Here is a 21539-nt window from a genome sequence, read left to right on the forward strand (position 1 = left end):
CATTTAAGACTTGAAACTCACTTGATAGATTTAATCCACTCCTCCTTCTCTTCTGGGGTGGGAGCAGATATTCTGTACACGACATGGTTGCCTTCCACCACTCTGCCGTCAGCTTCGGTTTTACACGCTTTGATTACCTGACCTTTATGGCTGGGGTTGTAGAGCTCAAAGCAGTTCTGGAGGGTAGAAATGAAGCAATAAATTTAAAAGAACAAAACAAAACTGACAAATAAATTCATTTAACAGTACAATTAAGTTCCATATGGTTTACTCATCTTCGTTTTAAAAATAAATTTGAAACTGTCTTACTGGTTTTCTAGGGTCTTCGACTTCTCTTATGCTAAGATTTTCTAATGGAATAATTCCTCTAGGTTCTTTGTCCTAAAAAATTAGGAAAATATCACATTATTAGTTACTTATAAATCTTGATTACAAAGAAAATTCACCATGATATATACTCACTGTTGTGTATTCAAAGTAATACAGGCAATTATCAGTCAGAATAAACCATCTCCGTTTCCATGTTTTTACTCTTCCCCCTACAAACAAAAGGAATTCCAGAATTAAACATGTGCTGCTGTCAGAGCTTCAACAACAGGCAAGGAAATAATTAGGTTCTTATTTTTCAAAGTATGGTTTAATTGCTTAATGGTAAATGGATCAGGCACAGATGAGTGAGGTTAAAGGAAGTTACTGCAACTTGTCCTGAGGCAGCATCAGCTATGGAGGTGGCACGAGAGCCATGGGCAACGGTGAGTGGCCAGACCTGCTCCCTCTGTCCAGGCCCTCACATGTGTTCATTGCACCAAAAATTCCAGCTCTGCACAGGGCTGGACCCTGCCCTTGCTGCTGGGGGTGAGTGAGGCCAGCCTGGGCTGCTCTGACACCCACAGAACCAGCAACTGCATCCCTGCAACACGAGAAACCCCTCAACAGCTTGTCCTGGGCAAGGAAAGGGTCCCATCAATAAAATTAAAGGGCTTTTTATCACCTTCCTGTCACCTCACTCATGAGCAAAGAGCTGATTAATAACCTGTCTTTACTTTCAGATTTAATATCAAGTGTGTAAGGTGCTCAGAAACATTAACAGAACAAATACAATGTGTCATCAATGAGGAGCAAATCCTGTGCCAAAATATACCATAAGTATATGGTATATAATTTGTCATCTTTCAGTATTTTAAAAACACCTTCTCTTCATGGGTTAATAAATCATTGAGTACACGTGACAGAAGAAATAGCTACTGCTCCAAAAATGCCAATTTTTCCTTCATTAACAGTTTAGACAACAGCAACCACAGAGTTCCTCTTCCTTACACCTGCTAATATCACCCTATAGGGAACAGTTTCTTTTTAGAAACAAAAGCATTGTTCTGGCCCTCTCAGTTGTTCTTCTGCCAATGGCTGCTTCAGAACACACCTGGCTTCCCACATTACATTATTTTAAAATTCATTTCCAAGAAAGACAATTGTAGATAGAGCATGCATATGTTATTAAAAAGTTTAGATCCACCATAGTTATCTGACTTCAGGATTATGTCACCACCTGTGCATCATCCATTCAGCAGTGATTTAATTTCATTAAGCCAACATTTCAAAAGAGTTGATCTTGCAACTGAACACCTGTGCATAAAAGAGCACCATCAATACACACAAGATACCCAGTTTAATCCAAGTCATATAATCAAATTTAAGATATAAGCATAATTTTTTGATCTTTTGTTCTGCTTAAGATAGCTGGGTTTTTGTTTAATACAGAAATCCAACTCAAATTAAAGAACAATTCTAGGGATATCATGACATTCCTTGATACCAATCTACTGCATATTTGCATTGTTGCATGTTGTACCTTCCTTTTGCTGCGTTTCACAACCTCCACAATAGCCCAGTGTTAACACACTGCAACATTAAATGTACTCAATAAACTTGATGTTTCCACCAGATGCACTCATATCTTAAGAAAAAATTAATCTGCAAGCAGGTGTGGTGAAATAAGTGAAGGCAAAAAAGTGCAAGATGCAGAAGCTGTGACACAATGAATGGTTGAGTGAACTGGAGACAGTGAGGGAAGAACTGAATTTTAGTACAACCACTGTGACAGATCCTTAAATAAACACGGCAGAGATGATCAAACTGGCACCTAAGTCACTAGAAAAATTCCCCAGCACCTTGACCGAGAGCTGGCTGGGGCACCAGGAAGCGCTTGGGCCGGGCAGGAGGAGCTGCAGCCCCATGGAAAGGCAGGGCCGGGTCACGGAGCGGGCGCTCCCTGCGGCTGCACAACGTGACTCCATCTCACACAGCCCAGCGCCTCCAGCCACCTTCTGCTCCCCAAGGTCAGCAGACTAACATCAATTAACATTTTATGACCCTAAAACACCCTGTTTTTCAGGCTAACAAGTAATATCAGCTATCAGAGGTCATGGCTTGCCCGGTGCTAGCAGGAAAATAATTCAGGAGGAGAGAGAAGGAATCCAACAGGGAAAGAGGTTACTATCACAGAGGAGATTGAAGTGAACAAAGGCATTTCCCATTAACTGTGATGCCATGTCAAAACACAATAAAAAAAATCAGTAACCACCATATATTTAAAAGAAGACCTGTTTATCATTGAAGAAAGAAACAACACACCTAAAACACACACTCCCAGAACAATATGAATTGCCAAGCAGTAAACAGCAGTTGAGTTTGCTGAATGTTTTCCTGACAACATCCACTCTCTCTGGAAAAGCCAGATTTCTCAGGCCTGAAACCTTCTGTAATCATGCTGCAGTTTTGAGGAAGCTTTTGTCATGAAACATCACCCAGTTCCAGGGAAGCCACAAAGAAGATTATGTATTTCCATCAACATCCCTCTTACTGCTCCCTTCTCCTAAAACAGCCAGTAGCTCACTGGGTTACAGCACTCATGGGAGTCATAGAAATAGACCTTAAGTCTCTGCTCCACCAAGCTATCAGTTACTCTTCCAACAAGAAAAAAAAAAAAAAAAAGAAAAAAAGAAAGCAGTTAGGCAGGATTTTTTGGTGGGATAAGGAACTACTCTCACATATAAGTCTCTGTCTCCCCATACAGAGGGTTTCATACTGAGTTTCAGCTGTCAACAGCACAGAAACTCTAATAAAGCTCAAAATCTAATCTGTATTAATCAAATTTACAGGGGTCACCACATCACATGTGTTTAATATGCCTTTACAGTGGGCTGCAGCTCAAGCAGGTGGCTGATAAGGCACTGTGGCCTGTAAACTGCTCATGAGATTAACAGGTAAAAATACATGATAACAAAACATTCTTGTCCTTGGCTGAGATTGCTGTAGGCTCATAAAGCAACAACAGAGAGTTCAGGGCCATACTTCATCTCTTATTCCAGCTCCCAGCCTTTTAAAGATTAAGACTGGAGGGAATTAAGTTAGCAGAAGAGGATCAAGAAAACCAGAGTATGAATCCATAAACATTTACAGAAACGGAGAGATAAGTGACATACTTCTGAAAGATCATCCTGATTACAAAAACGCACAGACATCTCAAATAATGAAATATAGAAGCACAGTATCTTCCACAGTAGGTGGAAATGTAAGTAAACTACAAGGCAAAATGTACAGAAAAATGAACAGAAATCCTCTTCACCTTTGTAACTCGACAGAGGATTTTTATTTTTTTAACTCTGGGCAAAGAACACACTAGGCAACAAGGTAAAAGAAACCATCTATAATAAAGGGAAAATAACTGGCAAGGACTTAGGAAACATAAATCTCCAAAGTAAAAAAGGCCTTAAGGCTAAAGACAGCAAGGCACCTAAAGTTAGAAAGTTCTACTCAAATCTTCAGGTCATTTATATAAAAAGTTTTAGAGCTGAGAGATGCACACACCAAAAATGTATTGTTTTCTCCTCAGTTAATTTGGATAGCACCAGACAGAACAGACTCAGCAACTACACAGTTGGTTGGATCAAAGTTTGGCTTTCTTTTAAAAATCATTTTCCCTTGGCCACAGCACTGATTGCCTGAACCTGGAAGAGCCTCAGTCCCCCCAAGAGGCAGGCAGGTACCGGAAGGCCCCGGTTCCTGATGAACAGCCCTGTTCTCCCAGCCACATTAGGGAGGAGGAACAACATCCTCCCAAGGCCAGATGTGCTGGAACAAGCACCGCTGGCGGGACAGCCCCGGATGTGCAGCTCCTGGACCTTCTCCAAGCACTCCGTAACCGCCTGACTGGCAGAAAAAATTAACACACTCATGTGTCTGGCTGAAATAATTTCCTCTCCAGTTTGGGGGAATAATGTCAAAGTTTCCCTCTAACTAGAAGAAAATATTACACAAACCAAGCAATCGGCCAAGAGAATCTGTTTAAGGCAAGGAAACACCTTCCTGGCAAAACAGTTCTAACTTGGGCATTAGCAAAGAGAGCACAGGCAACAATTTCAAAATACTTTAGAGTGGATGGCAGAAAACTTCGTGGTATCTACACCACTCATTATGCAGAAAAATCTGAAGGCTCACAGTGTGTCAAGCTGCTCCAAGGGAGGACTCATTAGCACTCAGCAGCTTTCAGTTTTTAACTTGCTGCATTCATTTTCATTACACCATGCTTCAAATGATGCAGAACTGAATGATAATTTAGGCCTACCAAGATAAAGATGTCTATTTAAAGGCACTGGCTCAGTCTAGATAGATAAAACCAGAACTGCTGTCTGGCTGTCAGGTTTGGCACTCGGACTTAACACGGTCACCTCTGAACAATTCAGAGCAGCAAACTCTCCAAAAGCCTTCTGTACCCTCCCAGACTTCTAAAACCCAGAGTAGTCTCTTGGACAGATGAATTTTACAATATTTTAAAGTTTCACAATATCTATCTTCTGCCCAGAGAAAAATCAATACAGTAAGGGATGGAATACTAAAAAAGGGGCACAACTATATAAATGGGAAGAGCTGACTATGAGAAACACCAGATACAAAGTACTGTCTTGATATACTCAGAGTCTGCAAGTAGTCTTAGTCATGTTTATAGTTTTATATAAAAACTTTCTATTTCAACTTCTATGTTTTATCACAACTGAGCACTTAAACCCTCACACAGGTGTTTGTCTTCTTAGCATTTCAACAATACACAAGTTTTTAGTATCAGAAGCTTCTAGAACTGAAGGAAACCACACCCATTTCACAAGAAGTGCTTCCCAAGAGAAAGAACTGTAAAAATGCAAACAATGTGGATTGAGACAGCACTCTCAACCTACAGTTTAAGACTCCTAGCAAATAGGAAGCTTGAAGGAGAGGAAAGAAATAAAAGGAAAAAAAAAAAGAAAAAAAAAAAAAAGACTGTCAGGTTTATTTCTGGTCATTGCATCTAAACCAGCAGTGTATTAGTCTGTACCAGTCTGTGTCTGTGGAAAAAATGCAGTCTTTCACAGAAGCCCAGCTCCAGGCATTCCCAGGCTGATTCACCAGAGGCTTCTGGACACGTTTCATTTCTTTATTCAAACAACCCTCATACCGTGGGAGTGTTACGTGTAACACCCTTCTGCCTCACACACCCTTTTACTACTGGGGTTTCTGTGCACTGTGCCTCATCTGCATCCTACACACTGCACACTCAGACAGAGCTCTCAGTCCTGACCTGTGGTTTATTGACTTTGCACCACAGACAGACTGTGCAGAAGTTCCTGGCAGCTCTCACTTACTTTCAGTCATCACTTCCTCAATTTCTTTGTTCCTCTATTTTTTATTAGATCTCTTTTATGGGCAGTTTCTTCCACAGAGGATGTTGTCACTCCTCTACACACACTCACACTTGCCTGCACTCCCATTATGTGCAAGTTCATGAGGGAGCACTGGCAACAGCAACAGGCACAGCCTGGCCTTACACTCGACCTCTTCTCCAAAAGCACATTCCACCTACAGCAGCTTGAAAGGCTTTTCTGTTAACCATCATCTCATGCTACCAAATGGAGAAAAGCTGCAAGGTCATGTTTGACATTGTGCTAGCTGAGCCAATACAGGTCAAAAAGCAAGAGCTTTGCTTCTTTGTAGTTAGAAAAGGAGCTCCACAGCATCTGTAGCACAGAGGTCAGAATTCGACATTGGGGAGCACGTGAATGAATTCCAAATGCTTCCTTTTCACATCCATTTCCTTCCAGCACAAGCATGACCACCAAGTTCCAGGTGCAATCAGCACTGTGGCCTATGGCTCTGTCCAGGCTCCACTTTCACCATCCTCCCCATGTGCACCCCAGCAGCATCAATTTCCACACTTTAGTCACCATTCTCCAAGTGCAGAGTTCCTTCCACTTCAACACATTAAAGTGGCCAACAACTGTCTCTAGGGAAGTTGCTGGTGTTTGAATTTAAAAATTTATTGTCTTGAAAACAACTCTTAAGACAAAGTGTCAGTCTCCTTTATATAGGAAAAAAAATCCCTAAGGCCAGGTGAAAGAGTGAATCCCATCAACTTTATAAGTCTGTAAAAACAAAGGCATCTCACAGTGCCAAGAAACTGAACTACCTGAGGTTCCTGCAACCCTAAATTTGAAGCTCATTTAAGACTGTTAAATAAGCTAAATGTTTAAATAAGCTAAATATTTCAAAAGGAAAACAAGCAGGAAAAAGAACAGCTTTTATAAATATGTAGTTCAAATGTAATCAATCTTTCAACAACCTATTATCATTGATGAACAAGTAACAAAAACACTCTGAAACTTCATGGCAGAGTAAGACATGTTGTTTACTCTCAACAGAGATTATTCTTTCCTTGTTATGTTCTTCCATGAATGATAAAAGTGTGCTGAAGTCATCCTTATTTTTCTGCTTTGCACGTAAATGCTTTCTTCTTTTGCAGAACACACCTGCATGTGAGTCAGACACTGACATGCCAGTCTCTCAGAGCACCACTGATGACACTGTTAGTGACACTGAGTGAAAAAGCAAAATGCTACAACGAATCTGATTAAAAAAAAGAAAAGAAAAGAAGAAAAAGCCAGGAGGAAGGAGGAAGAAAATAAAAGAATGAGCAACTGAAGAAGAGGGGACTGGAAAGCAATCAGATACGTACCTCCTAATGCAGAATAAGCAGAGACAGCCAGTCACAGAACAGAAAGGTGATAGGTCATAGGCCATAAGGAAAACAAGAAGGCACATTTAAACCACTCATTAAAAAATCATAGCCAAAACCAAACCAAGAGAAACTCACAAATAATATGGAAAAATAAAGACATACAAAAATAACTATTTGAAGAGAAATCCTTTTTTTGTACACAGAAAACTGTGTTGAAATATCACACACGGTTTTCTGAAATGACCTTATGGAGACTCAGTTGTTATTTATCAGTCACAGCATGTGGTAAATACCATGTGGTGTTTCCTTTTTGCCGACGAGTTTTTATTTCTCAGATCTCAGAAATAAAACTCCGAAGTTTGAACCTGATTGCTAATTTGGGTATGCAAAATAAGAAGTAACAGCCTTCAGACGTAAAGGAGCTACTTATTTTGGTTCATACATTTTTAAATACAAAGTGAAACCTGTTACCTTCACAAGAAAGCAGGAAGACATGGAGCAGCAAACATGCTAACAATGAACAAACACACAGCAGCAGAACTGCCCTTGTGACTAACCTAATTTCAGCAGCCAACCTTCTCTATCTGGATTAAAAAATGTATGCGTTAGATCATTTCCATCATCCTCTGGAATTTTAAATGGCTCATTCTTAATACTTTCATATAAATTCTAGAAAAATAAAAGAGGAAAAAGACCTCATTAATAAATGTCTTAACAGAAAATGCAACCAGGATATCTTACTGCTTCTGAGATTATTAGTATAAAAAGCACAGGAAATACTGTCCATAAAATTCTGGACCACCCCCTGTCTACCTTTGTTTAATACTTTGATCAAGTTTCATTTTAAACTACTTCATCTGTACACAAGTCTCTCTTCAGTAAAAATTTCTTAAGCACTCCTAGCAATGACATTTTTATTTTAACTTCAGCATTTAGTATTTTGAAGGTTTCACTATCAGTTTCATTTAGTACAAATTTTGCCAAATGAATCTGCGTTTTCATAAAATGGTGTAGCCCATAACACTGTCTTACAGCAGTTTTTTTTTACTGATTTCTCAAGGAGGGAACTTCACAAAATGCGGGAAAAATGAGAGGCAATAAAGAAAAAATAATTTTTACGATTTTTTCTGATAGAAATGCTACTTTTTTCATAAGCAGCCAATTCCACATGAATTTTGCCATAAGCAAACTACTGAGAGATACACAGAGCGCTTTCTCTGAAACAGCCTGTTCTCAACAAAAGGTTGGATATAGGCAGAACTAGCTCAAAGTAGCTGTGAATAACAAAAAAATGCTTCTTTCAGCTACTCAAATGGTTACATATGCCAGAAAATGTTCTTTTGCCCTCCCTTGACAAATCTGCCTGAGAACTGTTGTACACACTTTAAAGTCTGCTATTAAAAACACAAAGCCTGGCTTTGTCCTAGCCAGCCCAACTTACCCTCAGCAATTCCTCTGGAAGGTCCCCACCTTCATTAATTCCACGATTCATGGAGATAAACCTCTCCACTGTGGGTTTATCTCGCACGTTGTGGTTGTGCAGGCTGGTATTCAACATAATAATGGCAAACGAAAGCACGTAACATGTATCTGAAATCAGATTGAAAAATGGTTTGTCTTCCCATGTGTTGTGTGTACAAACCTGTAAAATTAGTATACAGCTCATCCTGGCTGATAAAGGAAAAGAAACAGTCAAAAAATCCTGGACACTGTACATAAAGGTATAAAATCCTTAAGCTGTTAATTAAGTCCAAGAAGAAAAACAATGTTACAATTCAAATAAAAAACAAGTATAAGAAAAACTGTATGAAAATCCAAAAAAATTAAACTCTTATGCTTATTGCTATCACCTTAAATTAACATTTCACTTGAAACGCTTAAGTGTTGGGCAAAATGTTCTCTGCACAGATTTTGCCTAAATCATAGTGATGGATGCTATAATAAACCTGGTCCATCAGCCTCCTCCTACTCAAAGTACTTCCAAAGCTCTCTCCAAAGAGAAAGAATGGTCTCTTCAAAGTAACATTCTGACTGCATTTAAAAAGACTGAAAGTGACAATTGATGCAATTCCTTGGCATACAGGAGGTAGCTAGCACTACTGGATAATATCAGAAGATGACAAAGGAAATCTTATCACGCCTCTTGACATGGTTATGATTATAGTAAAAATTCTCCCAGAATTGAAGTACAAGATTCTGTGTGAGAAAAAGCAGGATGAAAAGCTGCTACAGAGAGGGAAAATGTGCCTGCATCTTCAGCAGTTTGTTACCAGTAGCTATTTTCCTCTCTAGCTGTTACAGACCTGCTTTACACCAACCTTTTCCCATCCTATCTGTTCCTTAAATGAAGTGATCAAGAGCAATCTATTTGTGTATACAGCAGAGCAAACAGAACAGCAATGCCAGAGCATTCTGTGCAGTTCTGTGATGTTTTATAAATGAAAATGACCATTCTGACCATAAGCTTGCACCTCCTGGATTAGTCAGTCACATTTTCTCATTTTCAGGTATTTCTCATTTCACACGTTATTTTATCCCTAACTTCCATCTTTGCATCAGATGCAGAAGAACACACACACACACACACACACATATATCTAAATAAAAATTCTATTTGGATCACACAAGTACTTAAGAACTCCTGTGGTTTCCTGTGACTGACCTGTAGACTGGAAGACTCCTGGGTTACAAAGGCAATAGCGTGAAGCAAAAGCTTCCATCATACGGTCAATTTTTTGAGCCTCTCCTGGGAGTCTGAAGCTCCACAGAAACTGCCTACAAAAGGGAAGAATAGTTGTTAGACTCATTCCAGTATTTATATATCAGCTTTTTATTACAAATAATCCGAAACAAACGGAAAAAGAAAAAAAAATCAGCATTGTCTATATAGAATGTCCTAGAAATATGTTCTCAATCTCTCAACACACAAGTCAGGAGCTATTATAAAGCAACATGCACAGATGGCTAGCCCAGTAACTCAGCCAGCAACACTGCATGCTATCAGGCAAGATAATATGGCAGTTCATATTCTGAGGCTCTCTCTTTTTTCCAGACTAGTAAACAATTTTCTGTATGCATCCCATTTTTGCCATGAGAATGCTATGGGGGGAAAAATGGGTTCAATCCTCCCTGGGTTTCCTGGCTACAAAAAGCAATGAACAGTCAGCTAGACTTTATTCAGAATGTAAAAAGACACATCATACAAAATATTGCTGGTGTAAGGAGAGAGAAACAAGGAATACAGAAAGACTTAACATATTTACTTAAATTCATACAAAACCTTCTAAAAATAGTAACAACAAGAAGAAAACCCCACTGCTTAGAGAGGTGCTGCCTGTCTACTGTAAGCTCACCCTACAAGAATCAGACCTAGGCCTTAAAAAGAGCAACTTACATCATTTCAGTAATTCTGGAATATATGCAGCAGATCTTGCTGCTGCTTAGCAGCATAAACTGAAATACAGAGTTTACTTTTGTAACTTATTCTTTCTACATAGAGGTACACTGGAATGCATACAGGACAGAAGTCTTCACAAATTTATTTTCGCACACTGTGGCACTAAAACATTCCAATGAATTTCATCATTTATTCTTTTATCTCTTAGCAAAAGATTTATCTGAATTAAACCAGGATCTAAACCAGCAAAGTTACATGCTCTGCCATGCAAAACAAGTTCTCATTATTCCCTGTACATTGGATGCCAATATAACAACCATTTATTCCTGTCTTCATTGGTTTTCATTTTAGGACATCATATTCAAGTGTCACAGGCCATCTTTAGCTGTCAGCTCTATGTACTGTCTTTTACTCACCTCGGGCAAGGTTCCAACCCAGATCACCAATTTTGTAAGCTACCAAAATACAAACATTTAATAGTAGCAGCTGCTAAGGAAGAATAAAGTCAAACCTAACATCAAACTGGGTAAAAAGAGACAGGAATACGAAGCTTCCCAGACAAGCTTCAGCAGCCACAGAAAAGCTTCTTTGGCCCAAGCCTCAGGCAGCTCAAGTTATCATCACCACATCACTCAACCATAGCAAAGCTGTTCTGACTCCACATCACAAGGCACTGCACCAGAAACAAAGATCACACGGACATTTCCATTTATCTGGTGTCAGGAGGGAGTCACTTGGGGCAAAAAACCAGGCAGAACTGTCTAAGTCAACCTAATTTGATCAATCTGTTACGGATTTTCACTGAGATGAGAAGGGATCTCACAAGGTCACTGTATGCAAGCATCCCAGATAAATCAAGGGAATTGTTCATGTAGCAAGGGAAGAAAACAAACTAAGATATCACACTCTCTTTCACATGACAAGTGGGAAACTGAGGCAAGCAGAAGGAAATCACTTGTTTCAAAGTTTACCTCTCTGTGATTGAACATAATCAGTGAGAGCATGGATCAGTGGATTTGTCTCCCTCCCTGCCCAGAAGGACAAGTTGAGGTAGAGTAAAAGGAGAAGAAAATTACTTAAGTAAAGAGTTTATTTCTTTTTTAACCTATCTCTGTGCTAAGATATAAACCAGGTCTTCAAATGTCTACATATGGCAGGCACACCAAGGATTAACAGCTGTTTTAGTTGTTTGTATTTTAAAATAAGCTGAAATGACCAGGAGTTTTCACCCTCAAGGGCAGCACACACACAAGCAGTCAGAAGGGTTAAACAGAGCTGTCTCTGCTCACTTGCACAGTAATTTGTACAGTTGTGCTGAGCTGTAGAGCAGCTTTCTGATGATAAATCAACACAGTGACTCATATAAACATGCAATTTGATAGAGGAAGCTCAAGTCAAAAAACAGAAAGAATTTACTCACCTTAAGGCTTGTACAAGATTGAGATCAGCGAACTCATGGAGTTCAACAAAAGCCTGAAGAACTTTAATATTAAATTCATCTCTGTGAGAGACAAAAATGGAAACAGACAATTACAATTCTGACCTTTAAAGACTTGTTAGTTATCTCGATTTGCTTCTGAAAATAAATAAGGAAATAAACACTCACACTGATCAAATAAAGCCATCAGAAATAATCTACACATTTATTTGAAAGGTATTTTCATGTTTAACACTAATACTTTGCCCATTTTTGCTGATAAGTTAGCAAAAGCCAGTACATTTGAACTTATTTTAGAACTGCTTATTTAAATGACCTAAAAATAGCCTTGCCTTCTTCACTTCACATTTATTATTACTGTACTGTACTTCACATTTATTATTACTGTACCTCTTTGACATAGGAGGATACCTGAGAAATGTAATCAATAAAAAACCTTCTGGAGAAATTATCATGAATTCTTAAAACAATGGTTAATGTAAGACTAATTTCTCCAGCCATACAACATACAATTAACAAACTTTTTTCCACTCTAAGAACAGAAAATATTGAAGCAGTATCTTAATTTATATACAAAGATAAGAAACAAAAATGCTTCTATTGATTGCATCCAATAAAAAGAACAGCTTTTGAAAAGAGCTGCTTAGCATGTACTGTACTCCTACTCCATTCCCAAGAACTGGTACAAAGTTAACTAAAATCTGAAGAGGTTTTGAATGGGCTTCCTCTCACCCATCTCTTACATTGGTATGCAAATCATTGTGCTTTGTTTGGTACAAGGGTGTTTAAATTCAAAACTAACATTTAAACATGTAATGAACACAAAACTATGTGGATGGACAGAACTTGGCCCACACCATCAGTGAGTTCCTGTGCCAGAAGAATAAAGGTTTATAATCCTCAGGGTGTGCTTTAAATACCTCACCAAGACAGAATGTTGTGTATCAGCCTCCACCCAAAAACAGAAAGGTGTGCACCCACCAGGAATTATCTGCTGCTCTGCTGACTAACTGCACAGTCAGACTGACCTGCAACTCAGGAGTAAATACCTCAAAACCAACTGCTCATTCATTAGCATGTCCCTACACTGTTGACAGAAAAACACCCCAGTTCTCTCAGCAAAACCAAGCAATTCTCATCAAATGTTGCAATGCACAACTCAACTGGGCAACTGCTTTTCAATGAAGTGGCATGAGAGTGTAATGAAAGAGAGCACTCCAGAGGGGTATGTCTTTACTTAAAGAAATTATTTATTTTGTTTATAGGCATGCAGTACTTGTGCTGAGTACACCTCCAAAGACACAAGACAAATAATAAAAAGCTCAGGAAGCCACTTAAAAAAAGAAGTGAAGATTTACCCACATAGAAAGAAACCATAAGTCTTTTTTTAGGTTGCAATTCATCCCTTATTTATTATAATTTTTGCTATATTTTTAAGTGTTACCTTATTCCATTACACCATTCATTTTTTCAGCTTGCTGAGTGCTATAAAACTATAAAAGTCAGTAATATAGATTCTATCTCTTTATGGCAGAATGTTATATAAATATTTCAGTCTGTTGACTAACCTGGTCTTGTCTTCAGCTATATTTAGCTAGAATACAGAAGTAATTTATGATGGGCCCCTGAGAGGGGATGGCAAAGCAGGAGAGGCATAATTCTGTTGTATAAAAACTGTTGACATGTCTACATATTCTGCATAGAGCTTTCATAACAAAGATCTATTTTCAAAATGCTCATATTACAGTAAAAACGTTGACTGAACCTATGAAAGCCAAGAGGAACCTGCTGAGCAAAAACCACGCTGTTGCTGCTGGAAGCAGACTGAGGAGTGCCTCAAAAGGGACCTGCACAAGGCAGCAGCACAGGAGCACATCCTCCATGAGTCACCTCTGAGAGCTCCCTGGGTGGCACTGAACATGTGCCAGCACGTACATACACACACTCCAACCCACTGCACTGCTGCCTCCCTCAGCTGCCTTTAAAATCAATTCCTGGGTTGCACAGCAATGGAAGGCATTTGCATTCTGACTGTGTTTTGCAACAGTGTGCATAACTATGGACATTGCATGTTGATGGTAGCAGGACTGATAAGGACAGGGTGCAGCTGCCCTTGGAGACACCTGCTGAGCAATTGGACGTGTGTGTGCAGGGAAGTGACAACACCAGAACCTGCTGGAGCTACTGTCCAGGAAATACCTGTTTTAATAAGTACAGTCCAATTATTACTGACTGTAAATCACTCCTCCTCTGGACACAGTACTAAGAGTTACCAGGAGTGTTGCAACACAACTCTCAGACATTCAAAAAGCTCATGGTATTGAATTCTGCACTACAGACAAATGTTTTGGTTAACTCAAAGTACTAAATTATAGTTAATTAAATATCATTCCATAATGTACCCATTTAAAAATAACAACCTAACACAATACTGTAGCAGTTTTACATCCTCACTGTAGCTTTTATGGATCTTAGAGAACATGAGCAGCTCTCTCCTGCAGCCTGTGAAACGAAACTACCCAAAACCTGTGAAAAAGTGCTTTGTAAACTCAAGAGCAAAGTTCCAATATTTTGACTTTACCTTTCACCGAGGTAATCTCCAATTACCGTTTTATTTAATCCTTCTCCTTTATAAAGGAACTGTGCAATGTCTTCTGCAGTGTTGTGCAGGAGGTCATTTTCTATCAGAAACTGTATTCCCTAGGAAGAGCAATTCCAGAGGAAAAGGAATGTTATGTCTTCTTTCACAAGCATTTAAGTAAATATCACTCATAACATTTGGTATTAATATACTGACACAGACATACACATAGCACATTAAGAGTTACATTACCTACAGATTTTTATTTCTTTTAATAAAATGATAAACAAATGTTTTTCAGTTAGATGAGCAATATTTAGTACTGGTTTTAAGATGAAAATGAAAACACATTTTTAAGGCTAGAAGTACTAGGTGGCAGTTTGAATCCCTCAACCTTTCAATTTGATTTGAAAGATCAAATATTAATTGAATAATGACTGCACATTGCTCTTTGGAGCTAATGTGTGAGCTGGCCTGTTCCCAACATTGCATCAATGTCTGCAGAGCCATATTCTGCAAAATCATATAATGAAGAGGTACATAGAAACAACTTAATTACCACCAGGACACAAAATCAAGCATCTGGTATCATCTACAAACTGCAACCCAATATATCAAGCCACTACTTGCAGCAGGAAGTCACAGCTGAAGATACTGAAACTGGTTTAAAAGAGTTGATGCTGAGATTGGGATTATCAGTGAATTCTGATTGTGCTGGAACTAAACTATTCACAAAGGACTGAGCTACACTACTCACAAAGGGCTGCTCAGTCAGCTGCTACCAAAGGCAGGTGGAGAGTCTTACCCTGTCCCTCAGAGGGTACTTGATCAAGCCCCAGGACTCCTACTGCTCCATAAATTACTGCCCTACAACTGGCACACGCCAGGGAAGCCCAGAGACTTCTCTGGAAAGTGGCAAAGAAAGGAGACTGAGTTACACAGAGATTATGGCAAGGATGGGAGGGATGCTGCTCTGACACTGAGCAGGTCATGCACAGGTAACCATCCTCTGTTCAGCCCACAGACCCCAACACAGATGCTGCTACTCCTGCTGATTTCTTCCAGCTCTAACAACAGCCTGCTGTTAAAGTAGAAATGGAAACTTTAAGTAGCCTTAATGTCTTGGATTCCAAGTACGTACAAAAGAGGCTCCTAAATTATCACTAATATCCTCTACTAGACTATTTCAGGATTTCAAAAATACTTGTTTTTCAATTTCTTCAAGTGAAGTATTATTTATTTCATTACAACTGAAAAAATCCCATTTTTCTAATATAGCATCGATGGCCTTCTAGTAACAGTCGAAAGCATGATTATCCTTCTGTTTGATTAATTCAAGTTTTTAATAATTAACTGGTTACCTGCTTGACAAAAAAAGGTCAGTTTTCTGACCTAATTTAACAGGGAAAGTAAACTGTAATGTTATAAAGCCTGAAGCTTTGTTTTAGAAAGTCTGGTATGTAATTCTCTCAGAACAATTTCATCATCATCTGAAAAATTTCGATGGCAGGCTGGTACTCTGACAACTTAATATTTTGATAAGTCATTTCACAACAGACATGATTTCTTTGCAAAGAATATATCCATTATATCTTGAACCAGAAATTGCTGAGCTTGCCTCAGAACTGATCCCTTCAAAGCTAATTTGTACAATATTTGACTACAAAACATAGTGCTTTTTCCCATCCCAAGTTATACAAAAAGCTTTCATCTCTGAAAATCAAAAGAGAATCTCTCCTCTGATATCAGAAACAGCAGATTCCCTTGGTTCAACACCTGGACCATATTATTCATGCTTGGTATAAACACACTGATCTGAATAGGTTTTTTGAAATTGTACAAGTTACTGATAATGGACATGACTTGAAGTATTGAAAACAAATTTCTGTGCATAGAAGCAGACACTTTCCCATATTGAAAAAAATCAATTTAATTTTCCTTTTCCTGATTTTTTTTAATTATTCCTAAGATGTTAAAAGAACCAGAAGTCAAACAGACAGGAAAAGTAATTTGTCTGGGACAACAAGTTCAGTGTCTGGAATAAATGGCAAAATAGGCCAAGCAAACCCCCACCTCCTACACTATCTTTTGTCTTGATGCAAATTTTCTTTCTGTAGACTGACAGGAGACAGATGACAGCTGTACTAGTTTAACTTACCCACACAAAACTCATTGCTACAGACATTTTCAATATTCACTGCAAATATTGCATGGATTTATTTTTTATTTTACATCGCTGCAATGAAATCTGCTTTGAATTTCATAGCTTTTCCAGTAACTCAATTATAAATTTTGCAGTTGTTTAAACTCCGCCTTTGTCACAGAGAATTCATTTCCTGGGCCCAACACAGGCAGTACCGACTTCAGCACAGCCAATTTCCAGCACAACTTTGTCTCTGCACAGGGATTCTTGAAGTGTTTTACAAACTTTACCATGACCCTTCCCACAGGAGCTCACCAAACCCAAACTCCCAGGTACAACATCCTGGAAGTACATCATAACACTCCTATTTTCAGAGGGGGCAAGGGAGAAATGCTCTACACACACACATGAATGTGCAATGTCTTCAAACAGAAGTGATAAAAGAAAATTACCTCACTGTGCTCCTGCTAATATGAAAACATCAGACCTTTGTTACCTGGTTTCAAAGGAAGAAACTTGGTGGGTTCAACCCAAGTATTATTACCCTAATCTTTGGCATTCCTAAATCCAGAGAGCATCTTCCCTCCTGTTTCTGAATGAAAAATATCCTTTTCCCAGTGAACCCCAGGTAGCTTTTCCCAGCACCACAAGGATGTTTACACACTTCAGCTGTCTGGAACTTAATGCAGCAGCTGCAAGCAACACCAGGGCCCAGCTTTAGAGCAGACAGCTACTGCAGCAGCACTGAGCACAGGCATTATTGAGAAATTACTACTCTGAGTCTGTTCACCACATTTAAATTATGTTACAGTAGCAATGTGGCCACAGCATCTATTTATAGAAATAATTTCATCCAGTAAGAACCATAACAAAAAATAGTTAATGCTGGAATGAAAGCATCTGAACATCATCCTGTGACTTTGCCACAAACTTCTAGGACTTGAAAGAGCTGGAGGGCCACAGGAAACTACCAGGATAGTTGGGGGTATTCTGCCCCCAAAAGAACAGAAGTTAAGCAGTCACCAAAGTGGAAAATAAAAATAAAAGACATGGCCAGCATTTTAGAAAGGCTTCTTGTACTTGAGAATCTCTGGCAAACTGGAAACAGTCTGAAGAACAGAAGCCACACTGTACTTGGAACATTTCAGAAAAGCCACCAAAATGTAACTGAATTCAATACAATTGGAAAGAAAACATGTCAAGAACACAGAAAAACAAATGCTAAATAATTTCCAAGAAGACCTTAAAGAATACTCTTCACAATTCAAAATGGAATCTCAATGACAAACAATAGAGGACAATAAAACAAAGCAAGGAAGATGAAATATGAAAAGCAAAGGCAAAAGGTCAAATATGTCAAAGAAGCTCTTTTAAACATTGCAGGGGAAGTCTGTAAGAGAATGTGCAGGTCCACAGATTTTCCAGAAAATGAACAACTATTTGAGAAACAGAGAGGCATTCCAGAAAGAACTGCATTACTTCTTGGCTACATGCAGAGCAGACTCCTTGGAACTGGCCACCAAGCTTGTACAAGTCAGATAGGTACAAATCTATATGGATATATCTATATATGTATGTACAAAAATACAGATGTTCACACATGCCTTTTTCAGACACATGCTTTAGATACCCAAATATAAAAGTCTGCATGAAAACAAAAAATATGGCAAAGGTATTTTGAAAGATAAAATAGGAGAGCATTAAAGAAAAAGAAGTATGGCCTCACTAACAACCACACATGAAAAAAAAATTAATTATATTTGACATATCAACACAGAACACCTCTATCAGGTACAAAGCAAGCCAGGTCAATCAATACCTGGCATATTTGGTTGTTGATAAGTAACCTCCATTATCAAGGGTTTGTTTAAGTGAAAGAAGCAGACAGCTGGCACCTGACCTGATGGCTGCTTCCACTTTAACCCTCTGCTCAGTGTGTTACAGGACATGCAAGTAAGGCCTAGGAACTTATATTATCAGAAATATTTCTTTAAAAAGCCATAGAAGTATTTGTCATAGAACACACTATTAGCAGAAACTTGATTTCTGACAAGTGAAAAAAAAATTCTTTACCTTCTTTGGGTCCATGTTGAATTTCTTCCTTCCCATGGCTATTTGCTTATTTCTTTGTGTAGTTTTGCTACATATGGAGACAATGAAGAAACAACAAGCACTTACCAGTCACTCTTTTACAAAAAGATTCTAGATGAGCTTTTAATTTGTTGTGGCTACTTTGTATTTTCTACTACAAAATTAAGACATTCACTTTTCATAATGGAGAAAATTATGATACTATTTTCAACTCCTTTAAGGAACTGCAGCTTCAGAGACCCATATCCTTATCCACAGGACAGTAAAATATTACACTCTATCCAACACATTCTCTAGCTAAACAAATGACACACCTGCATGGCATAAAGTCAGGCTTTATAACAGACTAAATAAAGGTAATCCATCATTTGTTTAGTATGGGAAAGGTATTTTTACTTGCAGTTCCTGGAAGACCTGTTCCAAGGTCTTACTGAATCATGTCCATATGTTGGCATTACTTACCTTTCTTCTACACTAGTCAGATTATCAATTTCAGTCATAACCTCAGCAATTTCAAATTTTAATCTCTGTAAAAGAAGGAAGGACAATACATTAACCTATATTAGAACATCTTTTGAAATCATCTATCATATAATAATATGATCTATTAGGTTTTATTGTCTAATATTTGTTACTTACCTGAAGGGAAGTGAACAATCTTAGGGCTTCCTTAGGTATTTAAAGATTTTATCACAACTGAATGACTTAAACACATGAACCTGCACTCTCAGGGTGTGCTTGTCCAGAGCACCAAGACCAAGCTGCCATTATCAATTAATAAGATTTCTTTACCCACATTTCTCACTCACTCCTATGCTGGATGTACATCTGCTGTTTAATGAGTTTTTGATTACACAAAGAAAATGTGGACATCTGTACACATTGCATTACCTAAATTCAGAAGCTAATCTTTTCTAAAGCACACATATGATGCATAAATCCTGCTCACTATTAGAAGTATTTGTTTAAGTCTTTTATATGCTTTTAAAACCATTACCTGAAATCCTGAAATTCATATTTAAGTCTGCAGCTTAGGTCTGTAACTTAATCTACTGAAGGAGTCTTCTAAGCATCTTTACAGTAAATCAATTACCTCAATATCATCAATCAATTCTTTTTTCCTGCGACGAATATTTAAAAGCTCTTCTCTTTCTTCCAAGGAGAGATCATCAGGCACTGGAATGGAGCAAAATGTACAATTTTTTAGCATTTGATACCTCATCATCACACATAAAACTCATTAAACTGATTGGGAAAAATAAGCTTATATGAAACATCGGGACATTTCTTTTACATAATTTTCAGGGAAAAAAACCCAAAACAAATCAAAACAAACAACATAAATGAAATCTAAATCTAATATATTTGTAATCTGCTTTATAAAAATCCTAAGTAAGGTAATTGAATGAATGACTATGGACAGAATCTATCTTTCAAAAAAACCCAGACAATTAAAGGAATCTTGTTATCATGTGATGTGGCAAGATTTGGTTCTACAGCTTAATTGCCAAATTCAAGTCGGATATAATTCTATTACATCAGTAACATATCAAAATTCTACATGTAAATAAATTATGATTCAGAAGATATGACTCTCTTCCAGGGAAAAGAGCCAAGAATAGCCAATGCTCTACACAAGATGTGTATCCTAGTGCTGAATTCAGACATCCCTAATGCCAGCAGTGCCCCTCATTTGGCTGCTTTGAGAGAGAGATGCAGGCAGGTACAACCCAACACATCCTCACACCAAATACCTCCCAGCAGTAGGACACACAAGTACAGCAGCAAAATCAGTTATCTAACACAAACATGGGCTTTGCATAACATCTTTCAGGTGAGTCTGTAGTATTTAAATCTATTTTAGGTCTCTCCTTGGCCATACTAAATGAAATACATGGCCCTGCTGATAAAAATCAGTTGCTACTGAGGATGCAAATGCGTGTCTGTCACTCATCCTACCCTCACCCTGTGTCTCTGTCTGACAACCAGCAAAGACCAAAAATCATCAGCATAAAACCACTGCTTTTCTTGAACAATCAGATGTTCCCCAGCAAGAAACTTCTTTGGACAGATATTACTTCTGCTCATTTGTACAGCATTAGACACCAACTACAAATATTCACCTCCTGTGTAACAATCCTGTAATAACAGTTCTAATGTTCCCACTCTCTTGGGAGTAGCTCCTTAATTATAGAACAGCTTTTCCTTCCAGCTCAGTAAAATGGAACAACAAAAGTAATTAATAAGGTCTGTAAGAGCAACACACAACAAATGCACTCATTTGGGATGGTCAAGGCCACTCTTTTATGTCCTATACACACACAACAGACTGTAGCAACAGGATTACAAAGAAAAGTTCAGCTTGAGAGGAGAGTTTTAAACACACATTTGGAACAGAGCTTCTGTTTGAATCCTAATAATGAAATATATTGATTATTTCAACATCCACTGGTCAAGCTCCTTTCCTTTTAGGATCCAAATCATAACAAACTCCAAATGGCGACAGACCTTGTTAGACAAGAAGTAATTATGGCAAATGATTTCATTTAACTACTCCAGATACAAACATGATTAAATTACTTTCAGTTTAGGAAATAACAGTCTTCTGTTGAACAAATACCAGACTTCAGTATGTCTACCTGCTTATTCTCATCAGAAAGCCACCCACTCCTAAAAATCTCTTGCATGTGAACAGTGGTAGGATTCTTTTTGCATCAAACCTTATAAATACATGTCCCTACATTACACCTTTGTCTTACATGTTTACTTCAAGATCCTATACCACAAAGAATTAATGACTACACAGACACAGTGTACATAAATACACCACAAATATTCCAACTA

The 21539-nt window shown here is 38.2% G+C and overlaps 1 protein-coding gene across 2 annotated transcripts in view; it reads right to left on the reverse strand.

The window, feature by feature from the left end:
* Positions 1 to 21539, reverse strand: part of CYTH3 (cytohesin 3) — a 48741-nt gene that overhangs the window by 4024 nt on the left and 23178 nt on the right. The window contains exons 2-12 of one of the 2 annotated variants that reach the window (XM_036392246.2): positions 19789 to 19871; positions 19158 to 19222; positions 18678 to 18744; positions 14462 to 14580; positions 11863 to 11943; positions 9708 to 9820; positions 8487 to 8635; positions 7603 to 7714; positions 463 to 539; positions 310 to 381; positions 22 to 176 (exon numbers count right to left, since the gene is read on the reverse strand). In XM_036392246.2, the coding sequence (XP_036248139.2) occupies positions 22 to 176; positions 310 to 381; positions 463 to 539; positions 7603 to 7714; positions 8487 to 8635; positions 9708 to 9820; positions 11863 to 11943; positions 14462 to 14580; positions 18678 to 18744; positions 19158 to 19222; positions 19789 to 19871 (1093 nt within the window). Of the gene's footprint in view, positions 1 to 21; positions 177 to 309; positions 382 to 462; positions 540 to 7602; positions 7715 to 8486; positions 8636 to 9707; positions 9821 to 11862; positions 11944 to 14461; positions 14581 to 18677; positions 18745 to 19157; positions 19223 to 19788; positions 19906 to 21539 lie in introns of those variants that run through there. The other variant, XM_036392244.2, reaches the window with a different exon arrangement.

Source organism: Molothrus ater, chromosome 16 (genome assembly GCF_012460135.2).
Source record: "Molothrus ater isolate BHLD 08-10-18 breed brown headed cowbird chromosome 16, BPBGC_Mater_1.1, whole genome shotgun sequence".
Classification (NCBI taxonomy): Eukaryota; Metazoa; Chordata; class Aves; order Passeriformes; family Icteridae; genus Molothrus; species Molothrus ater.